Here is a 23,639-nt window from a genome sequence, read left to right as displayed (position 1 = left end):
GAGTGATTAAGCTCAAATTATTTCCCTATAGGACTAGCCAGGATTATAATGCATATAACTGAAGTCATACAGCAAATATAAATAGTATTTGATAAATGATTCTTTAAAACATTTGGGCTGACTCAACATACGCCTTTTTGATGGTTATAAAAATCCCAGAACATACTTGGACTGTTACTTTAGAAATGCCCTCAAAACTAGTTTATAAGCCATGTAAAAAAATAAATAAATAAACCTTGAGGATGTATGATAGGGTCATTCCATATGTTGAGCCAATCTTGCTTATATACTTTATTCAAATTCAGGCTAGATCACTTTTGACTATTTTCCCAAATCAGATACATTCTCAAAATAGAAAGACTTGAAACTAAGAAAAGGTACAAAAAGGTCTTCAGCAACAGCAGCATCATTCATTTGGATATTTAGCATTTGGACTGCTGTTAAGGATTTAAAAGAACAGGGACTCAGCACTTCCCAGACTTTATACCTTTATATAGTGTTTTATATTTTATAAATGCCTTCAGATATCCCAGGGGCTGGCAAGTTTGTTTTGCTTTGCACGCCATATGGTCTCTTACAACGACTAAACTCTGTACTTAAGAGTGAAGGCAGCCATAGACATTACATATGTGAATGGGTGTGATTCTGTCCCAATAAAACTTTATTTACAAAAACAGGCAGTGGGGGGCTGAATTGCCCAAGGGCCATCGTTTGCTAACTCCTGACCCACATGATCCATGATAATGTGTACAAAAATCAGCGGAGGCAGGAGGAACAGATATTATACTTTATCGATTATTTACCAAAGACCACATGTTTAGGTACTGATGCAACAAGTTTGTCTCAAATCCAGGCCTCTGGACTCTAAGGTTAGTACTCTTATGATTTACCACACTGCCTGTCTGGTAACAAACTTTACAGATAACCTTATGTGAGTGTGTGATCCAAGTCAGCATAGTAGCCAAGCCAATGGGACACTGAAGAGGCTGGTTTGGCTATGTAGAATTCCCAGGCAACACTTTCCAATCCACTTTTTGCTACAGGGTGAAAGTATAACCTTTCTGCTCCTCACTTTCTTCACAACCTTTCCAAGCCTCTTAATGTATTTGGCCAGAGACTGTGCCAAACAGCACACTCTATATGGTATGCCCTGATAAATTTGGAAAATACCAAGCTGTAATGCCAGTCTAGATTGGTTAAATCACACTGCCACAGCAAATGGAAGTTTTATGTGGTCACTGTACCTCAGCAGTTTCAAGTCCATTAATTGTCATACAGACGTCAAGGTCACTCTGTTTGAACCCAAATCCATTTTTGGAGGAGCCAAACAGGCTCAATTTAGTTCCTGTTAGGGATATATGAAAAGTAATAACTAATTACCTGAGTACATTTAATTTTTGATCAAAATGGCCCTCTCATGAATCAAAAACACCCAGTTGTTTAATTATCCTATATTAATCTCATACTTATGTTCTCTGATTAACTGGTCATTTATGCTAAAGTCTTTTTCTCTCAAAGCTTCCTTTACATACAAGCTGTATATGGCAAGAAAGATTACCAGGTGCTCCTTTATTCTTAAATGCAAAGACATTTCAAGGAAAATGTTAGATCACCTCAACACATTTAATAATGTAAGCTTAACTTTGACTCTAAACATAGTATTAAATGAAATTCACTTATGGCACTTGCTAGAATAAACCCTACACTGTTTCTGTTGGTAAATGAGGATTTGGCAGACCAAGGAACATCCTGGGTATATTGCAAAACGATGGAAATCCTGATTCTCAAAATCAGTGTGCTTGTAACACATGAACTGATTTGGAAGAAAGGTTACACTACTTTTCTTAAAAATAAAAAATAAATCATTTACCTGGAAAGTCCTGTCTTATGAAACTTTCTAGGTTTTGCCGAATATGTTCACGAGCCTGATCTTCTATAATTGTTGGAGAAAAATCCTCTGTTTAAAAATAAATAGACATATTGACAAAATAAGCCTGTTGACACTCTTAGAAAAAGCTGAAAAAAATTTATTTTTTAGAAAATAAAACTTACAAGCTTAAATTTAAAAATTCCTAAATCATTGTGTCTTCTCAGTAGACAGCATTAACAAGGTAAAGTTTGTTTTTTATTTATTTTTGAGATAAGGTCTGGTTCTGTCGGCCAGGCTGCAGTGCAGTAGTGTGATCTTAGCTTACTGCAACCTCTGCCTCCCAGGCTCAAGCCATCTTCCCACCTCAGCCTCCCGAGTAGCTGGGACTATAGGCATGTACCACCATGCCTGGCTAATTTTTGTAACAGTAATGTAAAATTTAAGATGTTCTTTTTTAAAGAATCTAAGAAGTGCTCTTGAAACGGAAAGTAATTTAAACAGGGGATCTCCACCTGGGTTTCCTGAAAGACACCAGGGTTACAGAAAGGGCCTTCAGAGATCACCACCCCGCTAAAGTGTGAATTTAAAAGTTTGTGAGCATTTGCATGTATTTTTTTCCCTAAGGAGAACCTAGTTTTTTTAATAGCTCACAATATAAAAAAAAAAATTTCCAAAAAAAAAAAAAAAAAAAGGACTTGTTAAGAACACCTTATGATGAAGCCATGTGAAACAAGTTCCTTCATTTTAAGCAGCTGAACATCTATCCTTTAAATATTTTCTTTTGTAAAACTTTAAGGCTCTCTACACCAATGCTTCCCCAAATTTGTGTTCCTTAAAGGGCTGTTAAGTAGGCTATTAATTAGCGTTACTCAAAAATTATTCTATGTTCAAATTTTAGAAATAATATTTCTCAGCTACCTTCAATATGCTAATATGTCCTGGAAATAACCCAGGAATTCTAAGAGAGAAGGGAGTGTGTAGTGTTATTCCCTCGCTGGCCTAGGTATACTTCGGGTGATGAAATATTATTAACTGCCATCTAGAAAAACATTTCAAAGGATGCCAGCTGGGAAATGCTACTACTCTAATTTTAAGACTTAATAGAAGATCCTCAGCAAGGCAACTTTCGGCCCCTCACAGAGACAGTACTTTGAAATTCATATTGAGATTTTACCCTCTCTTCCAACGATTTTGGGAAAATTATGAACTGAGACTCTTCAGAAAATATCTTTTTTCTGGAAAAAAAATGTCCCTCCCTTACCCTCATCCTTACTTTGTATCCTGGCTTATAACAGGCCATGCATTTTTGTAGCAAACTTTTCAAAAACAATTATATAACCTGGTCCCTTCTTTCTGGGGCCTGGATCTGCTTACACAGCAGGAAGAATAACACCACCAACCTTTACATAGCCCAGCTAGCCAGGGAAGTGTGTCCAGGCTTCAAGTAACTTGAATTTTAATTTTTGGCCAGGAGCGGTGGCTCACGCCTGTAATCCCAGCACTTTGGGAGGTCAAGGCGAGCGGATCACTGGAGGTCAGGAGTTCGAGACTTGCCTGGCCAATATGGTGAAACCCCATCTCTACTAAAAAAAAAAAAAAAAAAAAATTAGCTGGGCATGGTGGTGCATGACTGTAATTCCAGCTACTCAGGAGGCTGAGGCAGGAGAATTGCTTGAACCCAGGAGGTGGAGGTTGCAGTGAGCTGAGATCGCACCACTGCACTCCAGCCTGGGTGACAGAGCTAGACTTTGTCTCAAAAAAAAAAAAATTTTTTTCTTGGCAGAGTAATGGAAAATTTAAATGGGGAAAGATATTTAATATTTAATACTAAGCTTTAAAAAGAAACCTGCTGGCCAGGCGCCATGGCTCAAGCCTGTAATCCCAGCTCTTTCGGAGACTCAGTTGGATGAATCACTTGAGGTCAGGAGTTTGAGACCAGCCTGGCCAACGTGGTGAAACCCTGTATCTACAAAAAATATAAGAATGAGCTGGGTGTGGTGATGCATGCCTGTAATACCAGCTACTTGGGTGGTTGAGGCAGAAGAATTGTTTGAGTCCAGGAGTTAGAGGCTGTGGAGAGCTGATATCGCGCCACTGCATTCTAGCCTGGGGGACCGAGCAAGACCCTGTCTCTCCATCACCCTCCAAAAAAGGAAACCTGCTATGATTGCTATGTATCTTGATGCAACAACTATGCTGTTAATAAAAGGAAGTACAGAAGACACTTGATATTAAAAGAAAAATAAAAGATCCTCCATTTGCCTGAGCCCAGGAGTTCAAGACTAGCTTGGGTAACACAGGGAAACTGTGTCTCTACAAATAATGAAAAATTTAGTCAGGCATAGTGGCATGCATCTGTGCTCCCAGCTACTTGGGAGGCTGAGGTGAGAGGATTGCTTTAGTCTGGGAGGTCGAGGCTGCAGTGACTCATGATTGCTCTGCTACACTCCAGTCTGGGTGACAGAGTGAGATCCTGTCTCAAAATTTAAAAAAAAAAATTTTTTTTAATAAAAAAGATCCTCCCTGCATCTCTCCTCATCCTTCTTTGACATTTATTGCATGTCCCAAACAGAACAGACATGACATGGAACGCTTGAGGATACAATGGAGAATGGAATAGACTTGGTCCCTAATAATGTTTAGAGACCTAAATAGGATAGTGATTCTAAAGACTCGAGTAAATGTCAATTTAATATTTTGACAAATCAAAAGAAATGTGAATAACTTACTATAACACTGGATACAGACTTGATCTAAGATATTTAAAAACTTGGGTGTTAATGGTGGCAGAGGTTCTAGCTGGATTCTTTTGAAGTCTTCAGGACAGTCCTTCTTTAGATGACCCTCTCGTTTGCATAAGCTGCACACTACCGTAGGAGACTGCAGGAATATGGCAAAGCAAAACAAGACTTAACACTTTATTTGCCAAATAAAGGAGTCTGGAATCATGTTTTAAAAGTACACAGTCACCTATTCACTTTCCAAAGGAAATGAAAATATAACATGCATCCACTCAAATGATCTGAGAGATGGGGACATCCTATAGTATCATTAGGAGAACATAGTGGCTATTTTCACTACTAATAGCATTCCCTTCCTCTGCTAATTCCCATGAGTCTTAAGGAGAAAAGCAGACTGAGCAGTCATATCAGAATGAAAGGCCAACTTGTTCAACACTACCAAAATAGGAAAATTCCTAGTATACAAAAATTGAAATTAAATGCATTCAAAGTCCTTAAAGTCTCCTAGTTCTATGACTAGTGGTGGTACTGATTACCTTGCCTTTGGTGAAGATAAGTTTACTGAATTCATAAAAAAAATCAGACTGATCCACAGGTGAATTTTCTTCACATACATTTTCTTCCTTAAGACTTATTTTATTAAGTTCCACTAGGAGAGCTCTTTCTACATGTTTTCCACATTCTTTCACGTCTTCATACTTAGCAGCTTCGCCTAACTCATCATCCTCTTCAGATAGGGCGTCCTCATCCCCTGACCCAGTGTAGGTGTTGTCTAACTCATCTTCATTAGCCATGCCATCTTCATCTTCCCTTTGGTTAATGGTGAGCCTAGGTTCTTCTTCCTCCTCCTCTTCTTCGTCGTCCTCCTCCTCTTCATCAGAGGGAATCATTTCTGATGTCTGGCCCTGTACTGAGTGGGTAAAGTGGTTTAGAGAGTCTTCTAGTTCCTCAGTACCTTCTGTACTTTCTCCATCAAGATCAGCCTTGTTATCTAAAGTGGCAAGTCCCTCACACTCTTTAGCTGTGGGATTTTGGAAGCCTTCTAAATCCAAAGTGCTCTCTGACTCATTATTACGTGTGCTGCCACAGACAACACGCTCTCCACGTTTCTGATCAACAGTCAACAGATGCTTGCCCTTCCTTCCAACTTTCTCTTTCTCGTTTTTCCTTCCTGTTTCTGGATGGTATACTTTATCATCCTTGTAATCATCAGAGTTAACATCTGCTTGGATACAGTCTGAGTTTTCAGGGTGGACACTGATGTGTTCATTTCCCATTTCTTCTTTTGGTGGGCTTCCAAAACTTTCAGCAGTCTCTTTAAGAGTAAGTGGCTGTACCTTACAGGTATTTGCAGCTGAACTGGTAGCACCAGGACCTTGGGCCAAAACTGAGTTTTTGAGCTTATCATCTTTTGTTTGTACATCTGGATGATGATTTATTACTTCTTTAGAATGCTCTGAAATACATGTAATTGCATTCAGAGGCTTTAGAAGGCTGGATTTTGTAATTTTGTGTGGAAGAGCAAAATACTTGTATGTTGTCCTTAAACAATGAAGTATATATTCAAACACAGGTTGACTATTTAGGGTTCTTGCCACATTTCTTTTAACAGAGTAGGGATCTGTAATAAAAAAAGAAAGAAAGAAAAATCCATCTCTTCATATGTTACTATATTTCATGTTTTAAAAATTAGCCTGCTGCAGATAAAAACAGACAACAAACAATGGTAAAATTTATCTTGCATTTTATAGACTTAAAAAAAAAACTGGGGGTGGGGAGTAAGAAAACAGAGTTTAAGAACAAAAAGCAGTATTTTCTGAAACATCGGCTCTATGAAGGGAACCCATTCTGTTCAGAACCAGTACCCCTTCTCCCTATTGTGCTCTGTGACTGTGGAGGTAGAAAAGATGTTATCAGCGTGGCTCTCAGGCCCTTGGGAAGGAAGATCTTCCCACCAGGCTCTGCTGCTGCTGAGTGCTCTGCCTCCCCACTCAGCCAGGCCCTGTGGTTTATCGAGCTTACCTCCACTCTTCTGCCCTGGGAAGCCCCATCACTGAATTGGCTGGACTGAATTTCAGGGGCGAGAGGGAGGCACCAGGAGGAGACACCACTTCTCTCAATCTTTTCTCCTCCCCTAGAACTCCAGCAGGTTAGGCAATTGGCCAGAAGAGCTGAGCCACAGAAACTGCAGGGGAGGGTTTAAAAATGTGAGATCCCCATGACTGCACACAGAATTTATGCAAAATGCAAAAAACCCTCTTATGCAACATAAAGCTTGAAAAAAAAATCAAGCAAAAATAAGAGAATTCCATTTAGGAGGTTCTTTAAATTATTTAAAGGAGGAGAATTAAGATTTCTAGAGGGGTTTCAACCTCCTGACTTTGCAAAGCTGAGAAGAGCTAGTCCATTTAATGATGTCTACAGGGCACATCAGTGTGTCTTTGATAAAGTGATTTCAGTTAAATGAGGCTTCACTAAAAATGTGTTTTTATGAATAAGTTCTAAATGTTACTGTAGATATGTCAAAAATAACTACTCATTCTCTCTACTGGAGAGGAATCCAATGGAGAATGACATTTTTGATGAGAAAAAGTATTGTCCTCACCTTTGCAAAACTAAACAACTTCAACAATCCACAAAAGGACTGAATTAAAAAATCCAGAGGTGAGAATGGTAAAGAGGAAAGGGGGATTTACACATCACTGTGAAAAACATACTTTAGGCATTTAAGTGGTTAAGCAATCTACAAAGAAAGCAAGGACTCAGCCAGCCATTATTCAAGTTGTTTATACTTTAAAAACCCAGGGTGAACAGTTTGATTCCTTGAAATGACCCACTGTAACACATGCAAGATTCTAACTATTTATTTCCCTTTGAGGGCAGGCCTACCTTACTTGTAGGAGCTGAAAAGAGACTGAAATAAAAAGCATGCTGTTAGACTGGTACCTTTAAAAAAAAGAGTGGGGGGAATAAGATAAACATTTTGAGATACCTTCAATGGCAATGCGCTTTTTGGGCCAATCCTTCAATTCCCGAGATACCAATTCTTTGACACGAATACTTATCACTAAATCAGCCAAATTAAATTCTAAAGCATAGAACCGCAGCAATTCCACCCAGAGCTGCCCAACTGGTACTGAAGGCTGGTGTTTCACATCCAATATTAATGACACCTATTAATAGCAAAGAGAAACATACAGGTTATTTCAGATGTAAGTACAATCTGGAAAATTAAAGATCATTTAAGCATCAAATTAAAAAAATCTGGAAAACCTTAACAAAGATAGAAGCCTGACAATCCATCTAGATAAATCAATTCTAACTTCTATTTTGTTTGTGGTAAAACAGCATTACTTCACTGCACTATTAGGATTAGAGTATGCTATAATCCAGTCATTATCACAGGAATAGACAGGATCAGTTTTATTTAACCAGACAGCGCTCCTAATTTTGAACTGTTAATAACAGGTGGAGAGGACTGTGCATGGGTTGCTAATATTCTCAGCACTGAACTCTTCCTGTTACTGCTGCTGGAGGCACCTTTACAGTCACAGACACACAAAAATGGACAGTAGCTAAAGGCATAGAGAAAAAGGAAAAACACTCCTCTCACTGCCCTGAGAAGCTACATAAGCACATTGACTCTGTCAGTGACAACTGATTTTAAAGTCAAATAACTCTTGCCATCAGAAATTGACACTGGTTTTACAGTTACAGACTTCTGACAAGTTGGAACATAACTGTGATGTAATATATTAGAAAGTACGTATTACTTAGGATAGGGGAAAATATGGGCCCAAATAGAGATTCTGCCACGTCATAGCTCTTAATTGCTCTGTGACTTAGCTTCTTCATTCTCAGACTGGTAGCACAGCACAGTGGCTAAGAGAACAGGCTTTGGAATTGGGACAAGCTTAGATCTGAAATCCAAACTCTGCCATGTACTAGCTGTGTATGATCCGGGTCAAGGTCTATAATCTGTCTAAGTCTGGGTTTCCTCATCTGAAAAATGGGGATAACAGTACCCACCTCATAGGGTTGTTGGGAGGACTGAGTGAGATAGTGTCTGTAAAGTGCTTAGCACAGTGCCTGGCACACAGTGTTCAAAAAATGGTCGCTATCATTATCTGCAGAGTAGGGATGATACCACCTATAACACAGGATAGTGATGAGGATTAAATCAGAAACAAGGGAAAGCATCTGGCAGACTTGGTTGCTCTCTGTATTTTTTCCACGTAGGTATAGCCTTTTTAAGTACAAGAAATCCATATATCACTGAAACACAATGTCACAACTGTAAGATGCTCTTAAGAGGTAATCTAGTTCAACTCCTGTATATTACAAGAGAAGGAACTGAAGCCCCACGAGTGCCCATGGCTTGTCAGAAGGTTGCACTGCCTGGCAGTGGCCGGATGAGAACAATGTCTCAATGTCTCCTGATCTCAGTACAGTGCACACCATATGCAACCCCATAATGTCTGGAGCTCACTTTATTTCAGAAGTGGCAGCATGATTAATCTTTCCAAATAACATAAAAATGTAAAAATAAAGCATTAAACGGATTTACAGCAATAGCTTTTCCTATAATTCACACTGAAAAAAGTAATTTCCTCTAAGGTGCACAAATTTGTTTTCAATCATACTTTATTATATTAAGCTTCAAAATCAGTGGTATATTTTTCTCAATCACAAAGGTTCTGTCAAGTAATACAAAGTCATCTGGTGGCTTTACAAGGCAGAACTGATTAAAAATGGCAGTTGTCTAGGTCCCAAACACTACAGTTTGAGGACACAAATAAACCCCCCAGAAATTTTAAGCATTATTACATTTTACCTCTTTATCCATAGCGGCATTACAAAGGATTTTTAAGCATCTCACTGAAATGACTTGATAATACCATAACATGAAACTGGAGAGACCTTTGAAATATCTAGACTACAGGAACTTAAACTGGTTTTCTTTAAAGCAGAGAACATTTTCTTTTTCAAATAAAATAAGAATAGCAGCTAACATTTACTGAGTGCTCACCACATGCTCGGCACTGAGTTAAGCATTCTGTAAGTGACCCTATGAGAGGGTACCAATATTATCCCCATGAGTAGGGAGGAAACTGGCACACAGAAAGGCTAAGTCACTTGCCCAAGGACACACAGCTGGGAAGTGGGAGAGCTGGGATACAAATTCACATATTCTGGCTCCACAGCCTATACTCTTCTCCACTACAGAGACTCCAAATAAGAAACAGATAAAAGTGGTTCTGGTGGCAGCAGAGGTAGGGTGGTACCACCACTCTCCTCCTCCTCCCAGTGTTCAAGGATTCTAGAAAACACAACTGGAAAATCTGATTCACCACTAACTCCTCATTTTAGGCATGAGTAAAACATGAACTGGAGGAGTGACATGACTTGTTTGTATAGAGCTGGGATTCGAATCCAAGAATTTTGTGGATGTTACTGTCAATTTACCCCAAAAGGTAATGGGAAGATCAGGGGCCTTTCACCTATTTGGGAGAGAATCTTATTCTTATTACTAGGATAATGACATTGCAGAGATTTTTGTTTGAAATTCTAATGGCTATTCTTTCCTTGTGCATAAATTCCCCTGCCCACCCCCAACAGTATGGGACTGGTACATTAAATCATATATGCATTCACTGTTATTTTAGTAACTGAAAGCTAGTTAACCTTTCATACATTTAAACCTCATAATACCACCTAAGACTAAGCTCTTTGAGGATAGATATGGATTTACCTTTGAATTCTGAGTCTCTTTCAAAGGAACCAGCACAAAGAAACTACATAAATAACTGTGGATTTAGTGATCTAATTTTTTTTTAACCTTTTCTCATTAGTTGTCTATTCGAGGTACTAAATAGACTGGCAAATGAAAGAGCCACGAAATAGTAAAGATAGTTAAGGAAAGAAGACAAGACTGACTAATCCACAACTTCACAATTGGCAAGTGAAACTGACAACTAGAAACAAAAGAGAACAGACCTGTCCCCTTTTAATCGGCGTTTCTCTTGGTGCCTCTTCTTTTGTTATGCCTGTGTCCCCTGCAGCACTGTCAGTATGTTCCCAGATCACAACATCTTTTTCAATGTCTTGAAGGTTGAAATTCCCTAGTTTGCTTAATGAGAATCCTTCAATCTAGGAAAAATTAGACACATGCTAAAATAAGATAGAAATAATCTTATATCAAACACAGTCTACTAATCTTGGAATAAAAAAATACTCATAGTTCATTGAAAATACAAAAGATATAATTTATGGACTATCACAGAGACATCTATACATTTAAAAATATTTTTTGAAGTAAAAAACAAGGTTTTGATTTGCAAAAGAAATGGTGACTTTGTGAAATAATTCCTCAGTAAATATTCTAAGAGTAGGCAAAATGGCCTAGTGGCTGACGTCATGGGTTCTGAAGTAAAACTGCCTGGTCCCAAATCTCAGCTCCTTCATATACTAGCTGTACAACCTTGATTAAGGTACTTACTCTCTGTAGGCCTCAGGTTCCTTTAAAAAGGGGTAACACTAGGAATTCCTTCATGGGATGGTTATGATATAAAAAAAATGACCATAAGGCACTCAGATAGAGGTAGTATCTGCTTGTAGCATACAGCACATAGTAACTGCTTAATAAATACAAGACAACAATATTGCTAGAAAATGAAAATTACAAGAACTAGATCCAGCTAATTAGAAAATAATTTTAAATACTATTAATTCTGGGTATGCTGGACATTTTCAAAGTAAATTTTATGTGCTATTAATGAATATTAATGCAAAAGAAAATGGTCTAGTTGAAAAGGCTTGTGAAATGTCAAACGGAGCTGAACAGGTTTCTTCATTGTATGATAGGATTTATCACAGCCTTTAAAACAGGTTAATGAACAGGCCACGCATGGTGGCTCACGCCTGTAATCCCAGCACTTTGGGAGGCCAAGGTGGGCGGATCACCTAAGGTCAGGAGTTCGAGACCAGCCTGACCAACATGGAGAAATCCCGTCTCTACTAAAAATACAAAATTAGCCGGACGTGGTGGCGCATGCCTGTAATTCCAGCTACTCAGGAGGCTGAGGCAGAAGAATTGTTTGACCCTGGGAGGCAGAGGTTGCAGTGAGCCGAGATGGTGCCATTGCACTCCAGCCTGGGCAACAAGAGCGAAACTCCATCTCAAAAAAAAAAAACAAAACAAAAAACAAACAAAAACAGGTTAATGAACAAAATAATATGGGATGGAGTATGGATGTGACATCACATTTCCCAAATGTATTTTTATACCAAATGGGCTACTTCATTGGTTTAGAAGAGAGTGATCCTTCTAAAACAGAAGACACACTCTCCTGTTCATAGTGGTTTCTGTCTCACTCTAGATGAAGTGCAGTCCTTTCCAGGGCCTGAGTAACCTGGCTCTTTTCTACTTCTGTGATCCTTCTATCTTCTTGGCTCAGAGATGACACCTGGTATTCCCTCTGCTTAAAATGCTCTTCCCCCTAACAAAGTGAGGGAGACTATGACTCATTCTCCCTCACTTTATTCAGCTCTGCTCAAATGTTTTCTCTAAGGAGCTCCACATTTATCATTCTCTGTCCTCCTTACCCTGGTTTATTTTTCCTCAGAGAAAGTACCACCACTGCATATGTATTTATTAGTCTCTTGCCCCGATTGGATGTATAAATTTGAGGGCAAGAATTGTGTTTTGTTCACCACTTCTTTTTTTTTCTTTTCTGAGGCAGAGTCTCACTCTGTCGCCCAGGCTGGAGTGCAGTGGCATGATCTCGGCTCACTGCAACCTCTACCTCCTGGGTTGAAGCGATTCTCCTGCCTCAGCCTCCCAAGTAGCTGGGATTACAGGTGCCTGCCACCATGCCCAGCTAATTTTTTAATATTTTTTTAGTAGAGATGGAGTTTCACCACGTTGGCCAGGCTGCTTCAACTCCTGACCTCAGGTGATCCACCCACCTTGGCCTCCCAAAGTGCTGTGATTACAGGCGTGAGCCACCATGCCCGGCCCTGTTCACCACTTCTAACAGTAACACCCAGAATTAGTTGGTGCCTGGCCATGGTAACTGCTCAGTAAAGATTTGTTGACAGACTGAACTAGTCTTCCACAGAAAACACTTTGGAAAATATTAGGCGTAGTGACTTATTTCTTGGTTGGATGTATGTATTCAATATTTTTCTCAACTGGGTAGCTTGAGTTTTTGTTTATTTAGTGATGTTTTCTGAAGAGCTGCAGTTTTAGAATTAGATAAAGTTTGATTTCTTAATGTTTTTCTTTATTGATTTTAGTATGTTAAGAAATCCTTTCTGCAAAGGTTTTTCCCTAGGTTGTCTTCTAGGAGTTTCAGAGTTTTTAACTTTTACATTTAGGTCTTTCACCCATTTTGGTTTCCAGCTTTTTGAGGTGGACCTTTAGGTCACTGATTTTAGACCTTTCTTTTTGAATTTAAGCATTTAAATCTAAAACTTGCCCTATGCACACTATTTTAGCTGCATCTGACAAATTTTATATATCTTGTATTTTTTTCTTTCTTTTTTTTTTTGAGATGGGGTCTTGCTCTGTTTTCTAGACTGGAGTGCAGTGGTGTGATCATAGCTCACCGCAGCCTCGACCTCAACCTCCTGGGCTTAAGCAATCCTCTCACCTCAGCCTCCTGAGTAGCTGGGACTAGGGTGTGTGCCACTATGCCAAGCTATCTTACATTTTTATTATTATTTAGTTCAAAATATGTTTTAATGTCCCACTTGAATTCCTCTTTAATCCATGGAATCCTTTCAAATGTACTATGACTTATTTTAAGAACCAGCATAGGCCCTCCTCTGGGAGGCTGACACAGAAGGATTGCTTGAGCCCAGGAGTTTGAGACCAGCCTGGGCAACATAGTGGAACCTTGTCTCTTAAATTAAAAAAACAAAAAGAACCAGCATGCAGTATATCTTGATGAATGTACCATATGGACTTGTAAAAAATATGTATTCTCCAGTTATTGGGTATAGTGTTTTATAAATATTAATTAGGTCAAGGCGGTTGATATGATGTATCAGTTTATACTATCTATACTGATTTTTTGTTTAGCTAACACAGGTGTCAATTGATGAAGGCTGTTAAAATCTCCTTGTCTGATGGTAGAATATATTCCATCAATTTTTATTTCATGTATTTTGGTGCCCTCTTAATAGTTGCAAACATTTACGATTGTTTTGTCTTCCCAATGAATTGACCCTACCCTAATAAAATGTCCCTTTTGGCTTTGGCATATTTTTTCCGCTTGAAATCAATCTCATCTGATATTAACATAGCCTCTCTCGTTTGGTTACAATTTACATCTTTTGCCATCCATTTACTTTTAACCTATATGTCTTTATATTTAATTTATTTCTTCTAGAATATAGTCTTGCTTTTAGAATTCATTCTGAAGGGGATCTAGTTAAACTGAAGAATTTTTGCACAGCCCTATCAACAGAGTAAACAGACAACCTACAGAATGGGAGGCAATTTTTGCAAACTATACATCAAAGGTCTAATATCCAGTATCTATAAAGAACTTAACAAATTTATAAGGAAAAAATAACCCCATTAAAAAGTTTGGGGAAAGGGCACGATCAGATGCTTTTCTGAAGAAGACATACATGCAGCCAACGAGCATATGAAAAAAGCTCAACATCACCAATCATGAGAGAAATACAAATCAAAACCGCAATGAGATACCATCTTACACCAGTCAGAATACTATTAAAAAGTCAAAAATACCAGATGCTGGCAAGGTTGCAGTGAAAAGGGAACACTTTCCTCAAAGAGCTAAAAGCAGAACTACCATTCAACCCAGCAATCCCATTACTGAGTATATACCCAGAGAAATACAGATCATTCTACCATAAAGACACAGGCATGCGAATGTTGACTGCAGCACTATTCACAATAGCAAAGACGTGGAATCAACCTAAACACCTATCAGTGACACACTGGATAAAGAAAATATGGTACATATACACTGTGGAATACTATGCAGCCATAAAAAAACCCAAGATCATGTCTTTTGCAGGAACATGGATGAAGCTGGAGGCCATTATCCTTAGCAAACTAACGTAGGAACAGAAAATCAAATACCAAATACCACAAGTTCTCACTTATATGTGGGAGCTAAATAATGAGAACTCATGGACACAAAGAAGGGAACAATGGACACTGGGGCCTACTTGAAGGTTAAGGGTAGAAGGAGGGAGAGGAGCAAGAAAAAATAACTATTGGGTACTACGCTTAGTACCTGGGTGATAAAATAATCTGTCCAATAAACCCGTGACATGAGTTTACCTATATAACAAGCCTGTACAGGTACCTTTGAACCTGAAAGTTAAAAATAAATAAACAAATTCTGGTAATCTATGCTTTTTAGTGGGGATATTTAGTCTATCAATATTTAAGTTGATTACTGATATCATTGGTTTTAGGTCTAACATTTGAGTGTTTTCTGTTTGTCCACTCAGACAAAATTTCCATTTGGTTCTTTTGATATTTCCTACTTCTCTAGCTGACATTTCCTATCTCTTCATTTATTCCACATGTATTATTTCCTCTGTCATGAAGCATAGCTATAATAACTGCTTTAATGTCTTTGACAGTTGCATCTGGGTCATCTTGGAGTTTGCCTTTGTTCATTTTCTTTTCCTTTGAGAGTAGGTCTCACTTTCTTGACTCTTTCTGAGTAATTTTGGATTGCATTTTAGAATTGTAAATATTATATTAAAATTTTGAATCATTTATTTTACTCCAAAAAGTGATGTTTTTGTTTTAGCAGCAGGTAATTAACTTGTTTAGGCAAACTGGAAATTATCACACCTCCAGTAGATTGTGGCTCAGCTCTTGCATCAGTTCTTTAAGCCTTGGCTCCTAACTATATTCAATCTGCCCCACACAGGCCTGGTTTAGGAGTCTGGCATTAATTTCGAAAAATTCTCAGTCATTAGTCCTTCTACTATTTCTTCTGTTCTTTTTTCTTTCTTCTCCTCTTGGTATTCCCATTATACATATGTTTCAACCTTGACTAACTGACCCAGTTCTTAGGTATTTTGTTCCTTTTTCCTCTTTACTTTTCAGTTTGAGAATTTTCTGTTGCTATCACTTCATACTCAGATTTTTCCTGGCTATGTCTAGTCTACTAATGAGCCCAAAGGCATTGTTCATTTCTGTTATAATTTTTTGGATTTCTAGCATTTTCTTTTAAATCTTTTGAGAGTTTCTGCTTCTCAGCTTATATTACCCATTTATTCTTGCATGTTGTCCATTTTTTCCATTACAGCTTTTAGTATATTAATCATTATTATTTTAAATTCCTGGTCTGACAATTTCAACATTTGTCATATCCAAGTTAAGTTCTGACACATGCTCTGTCTCTTCAAGCTGTGCTTTTTGCCTTTCAGCATGCTTTGTAATTTTTTGTTGAAAGCTAGACACGATGTACTGGGTAAACAGGCTTTTAGGGTGAGGTTTTATGTTTATCTGGCTAGGAGTTAGGATGTTTATTGTTTTCTGCAGCTGTCGTGGCTGAAAATTCCTCTGGTGTCCTTGTTTTTGTCTCCCTTGTTGCCTTTGTGTTTCCCTAAAGACTTCTTAAAAAAGGTCTGAGACTTGTAGTTCAGACCTTGTGATCCCTGGAGAGGGGAAACACTGTATAGTCCTAAGATTAGGTCTCAGTCTTTTAGTGAGCTTGTGCCCCTAGACGGTGACCTTCATAACTATTTCCCAGTTCTCCTACTACCACCCTTACTTAGATGAGAAAGGAAGGCTGGAGCAGTGGAGTTAGGTACCTCCCTTCCCGTGGCTAGTAAAACCCAAGGTGGTTAGGCTTCAGTAAGAGTACCTCCGAAGGGCAGGCTTTCAATAATTAAAGAATGCTCTGGGCATTATTTCTAAATGGCAACTTTTCCTCTCATCCTGCCAGAAGCACTGGGAGATTTTTCTCAGGTCTTTACCCTCAGAGCTTAGTAGGATTCCTGGAGGTATAACTCACACAAAAGTCTGAGGAAGCCCTCCTAAGAATGGGAGAAATTTTTAACCCTCAAGCTTGTCCAAACTGAGCCTTCGGAAATTTGTCAACTACACTTTAAATTTTTCTACCCTAGTATTGGCTTCAGTGGCAGGATTCCGCTCCTGGCCTTCTGCTCTGGTAAGCTGTGCTTCACTGTATTACCCTGCTCTCTAATTCTGGGGGCAGTGGTTTGCCCATGACATCAATTGTCTGATGGATCCAAAAAGAATTGTTGATTTTCCGTTTGTTCAGTTTTTTTTCTTGTGAGGATGAGAGTGACGACTTCTGGGCTCCTTTCGTGCCAAACTAAACTGGTTCAGGAGTTGGGCAGAGACATCCTGAGTTTTTATACCCAGGGTTCTTTTTAAGGGTTTTAAGGGTTCCACTTATCTGTTATCTTTCCTTTCAGTTCCTCCTCCTGTACACCTTATCTTCTGGTGGCCCTGGTTCCTCTGGCCAGGAAGAGGACTGATTTTTGTCTTAAATCAGAGTTGCCTTTAGGGGTAGAGCTACAGAAAAACAGGAGACTCACTCTGTGTTGGTCATTTGCTCCAAGTTTTGACTCCCCTCTAAAGCCTGTTTGCATTTGTTCAGTCTGCAGGTTTTTCATGCTGTTGTTTCTGTATGTTGCCCAGAGTTTATAGTTGTTATTTGCAGAAGGATCACTTGATTAGGAGTTCACACTTCCACACCGTAAGTGGAACTTGACTTTCTACTGAAGGAGAAAAGGACTATAACATTTGTTCTCCTTCCTTGTTTCAGGAATTTTACATTCATTATCTCATTCAAGGTTCAGAATGACATTGAGGCTCAGAGATTAAATAACCTGCTCAAGGTCACAAGGATGTGAGTGGCAAAACAGAGATGAGTCCCAGTGCTGGTAAACTTGAAAATCACCCTTTTTTCTACTATATTATCTGGCATCTCTAAAGTATGAATATCTGCTAAGGACTAGGTTTTTATAATATAAAATTATTCTTCATTCACAACTCACTATGATTAACTTCAATCATATCAAGATTTAATGACAATAAAATGGGAATTATGATTGGGAATAAAGGTTGGAGAGGGTTGGAGTCTCCAACATGGAAGAGATCTGGGTAGGTCGGGACAGAATGACTAAAAGATTTGTGAAAAGACAGATCAGAGAACACAGGCACAATACACTAAACTTCCTGACAGGGAATTTGGTCTTGTCCATCTTTGTATTTCAGGCACTACTACAATGACTAGTATACACAGTGCTTTAAATATTTTGAAGGAATTAACAGTTAGATACTCTCATGTACATAATTATGAGGACCTCATTGGATTTTCTGCAGAAATAATGTATGTAAAATATCTAGCATAAAGATACTTAGTAAGTATTAGTTCCATTCTCTTCACTTCCTAACTAGTTTAAAATGCTGAAAACCACAGGATCATTTTGGTTCGGGTGGTAGTGTGCCTTAATGGATCCAATGATTTCAATCCAGTGTTTGATCACTGCATACCTGCTTTTGTCATTAAATTTTGAACAAACATGATCCAATCAAAATCAAATTCAGTATCACTTTAGAGAGTTTCCAGTATCACTAACAAGGAAATAATATGCTGGCCATAGGAAAGGGTATCCATACTACCCTGAAGTATCCTTAGGAGAATCTCATCACCAGAAGAGATTTTTCTTTTTCCTGCATTCTCATGTTAATGACAGATGACTACTTAGAGAAGATCAAGACACATGAAAAAGCAGATCTCATTCAGTAAGATGGTAGTGAGCAAGGCAACTTATCCAACTTGTGCCAGGGTTTTTTTAGGTGCAGGAGTCCACCTGATTTAATCCTATCCTAAATTCCTATCTCTCTTAGATCAAGGTGAAAGGAAAACTTCAAAGACTTTCACAGATTCCTACTTGGGTGTGCTGGAAAGAGTTATTTATCAACTAAGGGTTGACTTTGTTCTCTTGCTCTTTTTTCTACCAGGACAGTAGTCTGGTAGAGATACCCTCTCATGGCTCTGAATTCTCTCAATACCACAGGCACGAAGAGAACTACCTTTAGGTTACTAGGATACACAGCATGCAATAATCCCTTATGCCAGGATAGTTTTCTAAGTGAGTTATTCTACTTCAGTCTTTATTCCCACGGCCTGGTAGACAGAAGTCCCTGCTTAATCTCACCTTATTCAGTATAAGGAAAAAATTCTCTTTAAATATATTTTTTGATGTGTACTCATTGTTAAGAACTCCTTAAATGATGAGAGAAACTTGTGTGCATTAAGAAAAGTAGTTACAATAGCCAATGTGTCAAAGTAAGCTTTTCACTAAGGGGTCTTTCTATAAAATTGGAGTTTTTCTACACATAAAAGTATATCAAGGTAATACCAAGGGATTACAAATAAGGTTTCTAAGAGGATGAGCTAATATCATGTTGACTCTTTCAGATGGTCTCTTCTTAAATCTTACTTGAACAAATCAACTCAACATTAATTTATCCAGAAAGAAAGAGTGATCACATGAATTCTAATTCATCTTTAAAATAATGTCAAAATATTATTCAAGAGATGACTATTAGGTTCTGCATCTTGTGGTACAGGTAGCAATTTCAATGTTTATATATTTTTTGTTTTACAGGTTATGGGGAGAAATAGATTAGAAACAGAAAGTAAGTTACAGTGAACCAAATGCTTCCCACAGTCTGTCTGTCTGGAGGTGATATGTAAATTCAAGTATCAATTTAGAAAACTGTACCCAAAGAAAGAATGTACCAAATGGTAAATTTACAGGGTCAGTCTCTTGTTCGTCTCAGGACCATACATATTTCAAAAATTAAGAGATTTTGCCGTCTAGAAAGGTAATAATATCCCTAAGCAGGTTATAGGGCAACATACTGAAATCAAACACATTAGTATTTCAGCAGTGAAAGGTATGAATATTCACATGAGTAGAATAAATAAATCCATGTCAGTTCTGGTTAGGTGTCTAGATTTTGAAATTATGCAAAATTTAATTGTGGACCTGTAATAAAATCTGTTCAGATATATAAGCAAAAAAAATGTTTTATACCCATGATCCTAGATATACAGGCAAAAGGGGTTCTTTCCTCTGCTGAAGAAAGAAAATGGCCATCAGGGCAAACACATACGGTGGCAGACCTCCTTCTTCAGGGTGATCTATACTGCAAAGCTACAAACAAGAGAAAAGAAAGTTAAGCATTCTTTTTGTATGAATTTGTCATTTACACGATTTGGCCTAAAACCTGTAACCTCATTCTTGTTTACTACATGATTTACGGTAATTCTTCAGATGAAAATAGCAGTTATAAAATATACAACTTCCTTATACTTTTGCAGCAACCACATATTGTGGTTTTAAGTGATAGTTTCAGTTTTGAATATTTAATCCTGTTAACCATACTCACTTGTGGATGGCCCTAAAATATTATTTCCTATTTTATTTTTTGATATCCATGGTCAATTCATTCATTTGTTTAGAATACATGTTAATGAATTAAAAATGATCGTTCAGTTACACATTAAGCCAGTTCAATGGTCCTCTTACCCTAACCCATAGTGTCTTGCATATGCATGCTTTGGTCACAAAGATTGGTGTGGGGAGAGAACGTGGACAAACTCATCACCATTAATGGAAATAACAACTAAAAGGGCATGTTCTACTTAGTGATGAAGCAGGCGGTGGTTTTCAAAGGATAGCATATTATAATTATAATTTAGCCAGTGAAGAGTGGGAAATCCGTTGTTCATTCAGGATCCAAGAAACGGGAAGTATCTATTGTTATTGATATACCTGAATCAGTAAAGCTTTTGATTTTCTCTAAAAGCACATACATGGAATCTCTTTTTTTTTTTTTTTTTTTTTGAGACAGAGTCTTGCTCTGTCACCCAGAGTGGAGTGCAGTGGCAAGATCTTGGCTTACTGCAACCTCTACCTCCCAGGTTCAAGCGACAGAATCTCAATTTTATAATCATGACTCAACCTCACATTTTGGGGGAACTTTAAATCTTCTACTGTTTGAGTATTTTAATTGAAATATATTTAAAACATTATGGAAATGTAAACAAGATCAGAAAGCATCTTCTATTTTTTGCCGTCTCTGTGTATGTTATTGGATATGATATGAGAAGCTTTATCTCAACTTTCCTGTGCCTAACAACCACTGTGGTAAACTAGTTAAAATGTAAATTCCTGGGCCTTATCCTCTGAGATTTAACTCACAAATCTGATTTTTCATAAGCCCTATAAATCATTTTGATCTTTTGAGCAATACTGTTAAAGTGAAACAGAAACACTGAATCTTCTGTCTGTACGTTTCTGTTGCAAAAACATTCTGTCTTTCTCTTTTGATGTCTATAAATTTGCATTTAAACACTGAAGATTAAATTAAGTAAAAATCAAAGCATACTGCTTATACATATGTAAAATGTATTCATGCATAAAGACCTCAAGCCTACCTTTGCCCAGTACCTAAATGCAATCACCAAAGGAACCAGCTTTGGTTCTAGTTTTCCAAGGGCAGTTAAATGCTTTGTTGTCAGACAAGCATTTTCATTTCCTGCGCTCACTTTACACAGAAGACCACTGGTGAGAGGTGGGGGAGGAGGATGGGAAAGAAAAAAAAGAAAAAAGTGTTACACAGGTCTCAAAGTGTCTTTTATGCCAACAACTAATATACATGGATAATAAACACTTCAAAAATAAAAAGCTTAAAAGTGAAAAAAACTCACTACATCTTTATGAGTAATTTAATAAATTTTCTTTACAAAAAAGATATCGTGGCTATTTTCTGAGTAAACTTTATTTTTCGGATTAATAATTTTGTTTTCAAATATTAAAATTATTTTTTGGGGGGAAATGCAAATAAGGAAAATATTATCAAATGTTTCGGGCCAGGCGTGGTGGCTCACGCCTGTAATCCCAGCACTTTGGGAGGCCAAGGCGGGCAGACCATGAGGTCAGGAGATCGAGACCATCCTGGGTGAAACCCTGACTCTACTAAAAATATAAAAAATTAGCCAGGCGTGGTGGTGGGCACCTGTAGTCCCAGCTACTCGGAAGGCTGAGGCAGGAGTGAACCCAGGAGGCGGAGGTTGCAATGAGCCGAGATTGCGCCACTCCACTCCAGCCTGGGCAACAGAGCAAGACTCCGTCTCAAAAAAAAAAAAAAGTTTCAAATGGGAGCATGATTCATCTCTGTAACAATAAAAGAGTGTTTTCCCAAGAGTTGGAGGAATGTACCTAATGAAGAATCATTACAGCCTATAAACCACCCATTTACAGTAGTGACAGTAATGCTTTCACACAGAGGCAGAGAGAGATAAACCAGAGAGGTCACACTGTTACTCAGCACTGCCATAAATGCTGCCAAAAAGGGTGGCAAAATACAGGTGATTACAGCAAGTAACTATTTAATAAGGCTGTTTTTTAACGAGTTGAAATGGACCGAAATACTTCCTTGCTATATTTTTTCTTTTAAGTCATTTTATTATTTTTAAAATGAGATTTTCCCCTTTTACATCAAATGCCAAAAGTATAGGGAGAATGTTAGTAGGAACCATGTGTGATAACCAAATAAAAAGCTTTTAATTCTAGAAATTGGACATTAAGATGTAGTAAAGTACTTGTGCTTTTGGCAAGTTGAGAGTTAGTAAATAAACGGTTTAAAGAAATGAGACCTTTGCTTTTCTCTGCACACCACCACTGGCACCCTAGCATGGAAGTCTGCATCAACATCAATAAAGGAGTCTGAGGAAAGAAGAAGAAAAATATTAAGTGGGTTAATTAAAGCTTTGTTTAAAAGCAGAACCAGATAAAGTACAAGTACCAGTTGTCCCTTAGCTGTTGAGTCTTTTGAAAGACCACTACTAAATAATGCTCTGCAATGACTTGAAAAGGAAAAAATATTACATTCAAAAACCAAGTTATCACATTAGTGTAAAACCCTTAGTTTGTAAAGTGAATGTTTCATTATAAGTGACTACATCATTGGATCAGAAAATTCAAATGTTATATGGATAACAATTACAAATATAGGTAATACATTTAAAAACAAAGTTGCTGTAAAAGCTACTAAAATATTCAGTGTCAAAATATGTATTGATTGAAGACAAAATTTAACCAAAACAGGGAGGATGGGGATGACTAATTCAAGAGATGACACAGTTTCATAAGGACTATGTAAAACACAAAGAGCCATAAAGCCCCAAGCTGGACATTGTATTAGACAACTGATAAACCTAAATGGGCACCACTCTGTGGATTCATTAATTAGGGTTGGGTTACACCTATTCACTGTTGGTAAAATACTGATTTTAACCATTGATAAAAGCAGATTATCCTTCAGTTTTACCCTCAAGAGTACATTTTACATATTTTGCATTTCTTAGTCACATCTAGGACTCATTTAATCTTTATAAATAGTGATGATGTCATCAAGCTAAAAGCTTTACTTATGAAATGGTTATTCTGCATAGTAGAACTACTAACAGGACTCTAGTTAATAATTCATGGGCATTTGCTTTGGATATTACCCACATAAATAATTTTAAAAGCATGCCTTGCTATTTTCAAAGTTTGAAAAATAAGATAGATCCAAATTATAGACAACATAAAAATTTTTTAAATGTGGAATTTGGCCTTACCACTGTTCTTTAAACATTCTTGAACAAGTAAGAGGACATCTGGCTGAGACATCTAGGAAATAAATCAATGAATACATGAAATTATTCCTAAGTGATTTTGCTTCACTGATATAAGAGTCATCCGAAGTTCCCCAAATTCCTTTCTAAATGAGAAATGCATATTGCTACCAAAGTAAAGACATTACTCACTATGTTGTTTGCATATGTCAGTCAAAGACAGACAGATCAACACCAAATGAAGACGAATGTGGGCAAGAGACCTACTATACAACTAACTTCTGATTTAACTAATTATTGAGGTTAACCTGCCTCTCAGCAAGTCTCAAAGTGGTAGCTGGAAGTTTGTCAAACTGC

At 37.7% G+C, this 23,639-nt stretch overlaps 1 protein-coding gene across 12 annotated transcripts in view; it reads right to left on the bottom strand.

Annotated features, from left to right (window-relative positions):
* Positions 1 to 23,639, bottom strand: part of TUT7 (terminal uridylyl transferase 7) — a 65,217-nt gene that overhangs the window by 28,394 nt on the left and 13,184 nt on the right. For 10 of the 12 annotated variants that reach the window (XM_063787730.1, XM_063787725.1, XM_009456823.3 and 7 more), the window contains exons 7-16: positions 23,286 to 23,337; positions 22,320 to 22,389; positions 21,099 to 21,225; positions 19,693 to 19,812; positions 10,609 to 10,761; positions 7,604 to 7,784; positions 5,148 to 6,232; positions 4,600 to 4,750; positions 1,871 to 1,957; positions 1,245 to 1,345 (exon numbers count right to left, since the gene is read on the bottom strand). In XM_063787730.1, the coding sequence (XP_063643800.1) occupies positions 1,245 to 1,345; positions 1,871 to 1,957; positions 4,600 to 4,750; positions 5,148 to 6,232; positions 7,604 to 7,784; positions 10,609 to 10,761; positions 19,693 to 19,812; positions 21,099 to 21,225; positions 22,320 to 22,389; positions 23,286 to 23,337 (2,127 nt within the window). The remainder of the gene's footprint in view (positions 1 to 1,244; positions 1,346 to 1,870; positions 1,958 to 4,599; positions 4,751 to 5,147; positions 6,233 to 7,603; positions 7,785 to 10,608; positions 10,762 to 19,692; positions 19,813 to 21,098; positions 21,226 to 22,319; positions 22,390 to 23,285; positions 23,338 to 23,639) is intronic. The other 2 variants (XM_016961082.3, XM_063787731.1) reach the window with 1 other exon arrangement.

This window comes from Pan troglodytes, chromosome 11 (genome assembly GCF_028858775.2).
Source record: "Pan troglodytes isolate AG18354 chromosome 11, NHGRI_mPanTro3-v2.0_pri, whole genome shotgun sequence".
NCBI classification, from domain to species: Eukaryota; Metazoa; Chordata; class Mammalia; order Primates; family Hominidae; genus Pan; species Pan troglodytes.
This window is presented reverse-complemented; position numbering and strand designations above follow the sequence as displayed.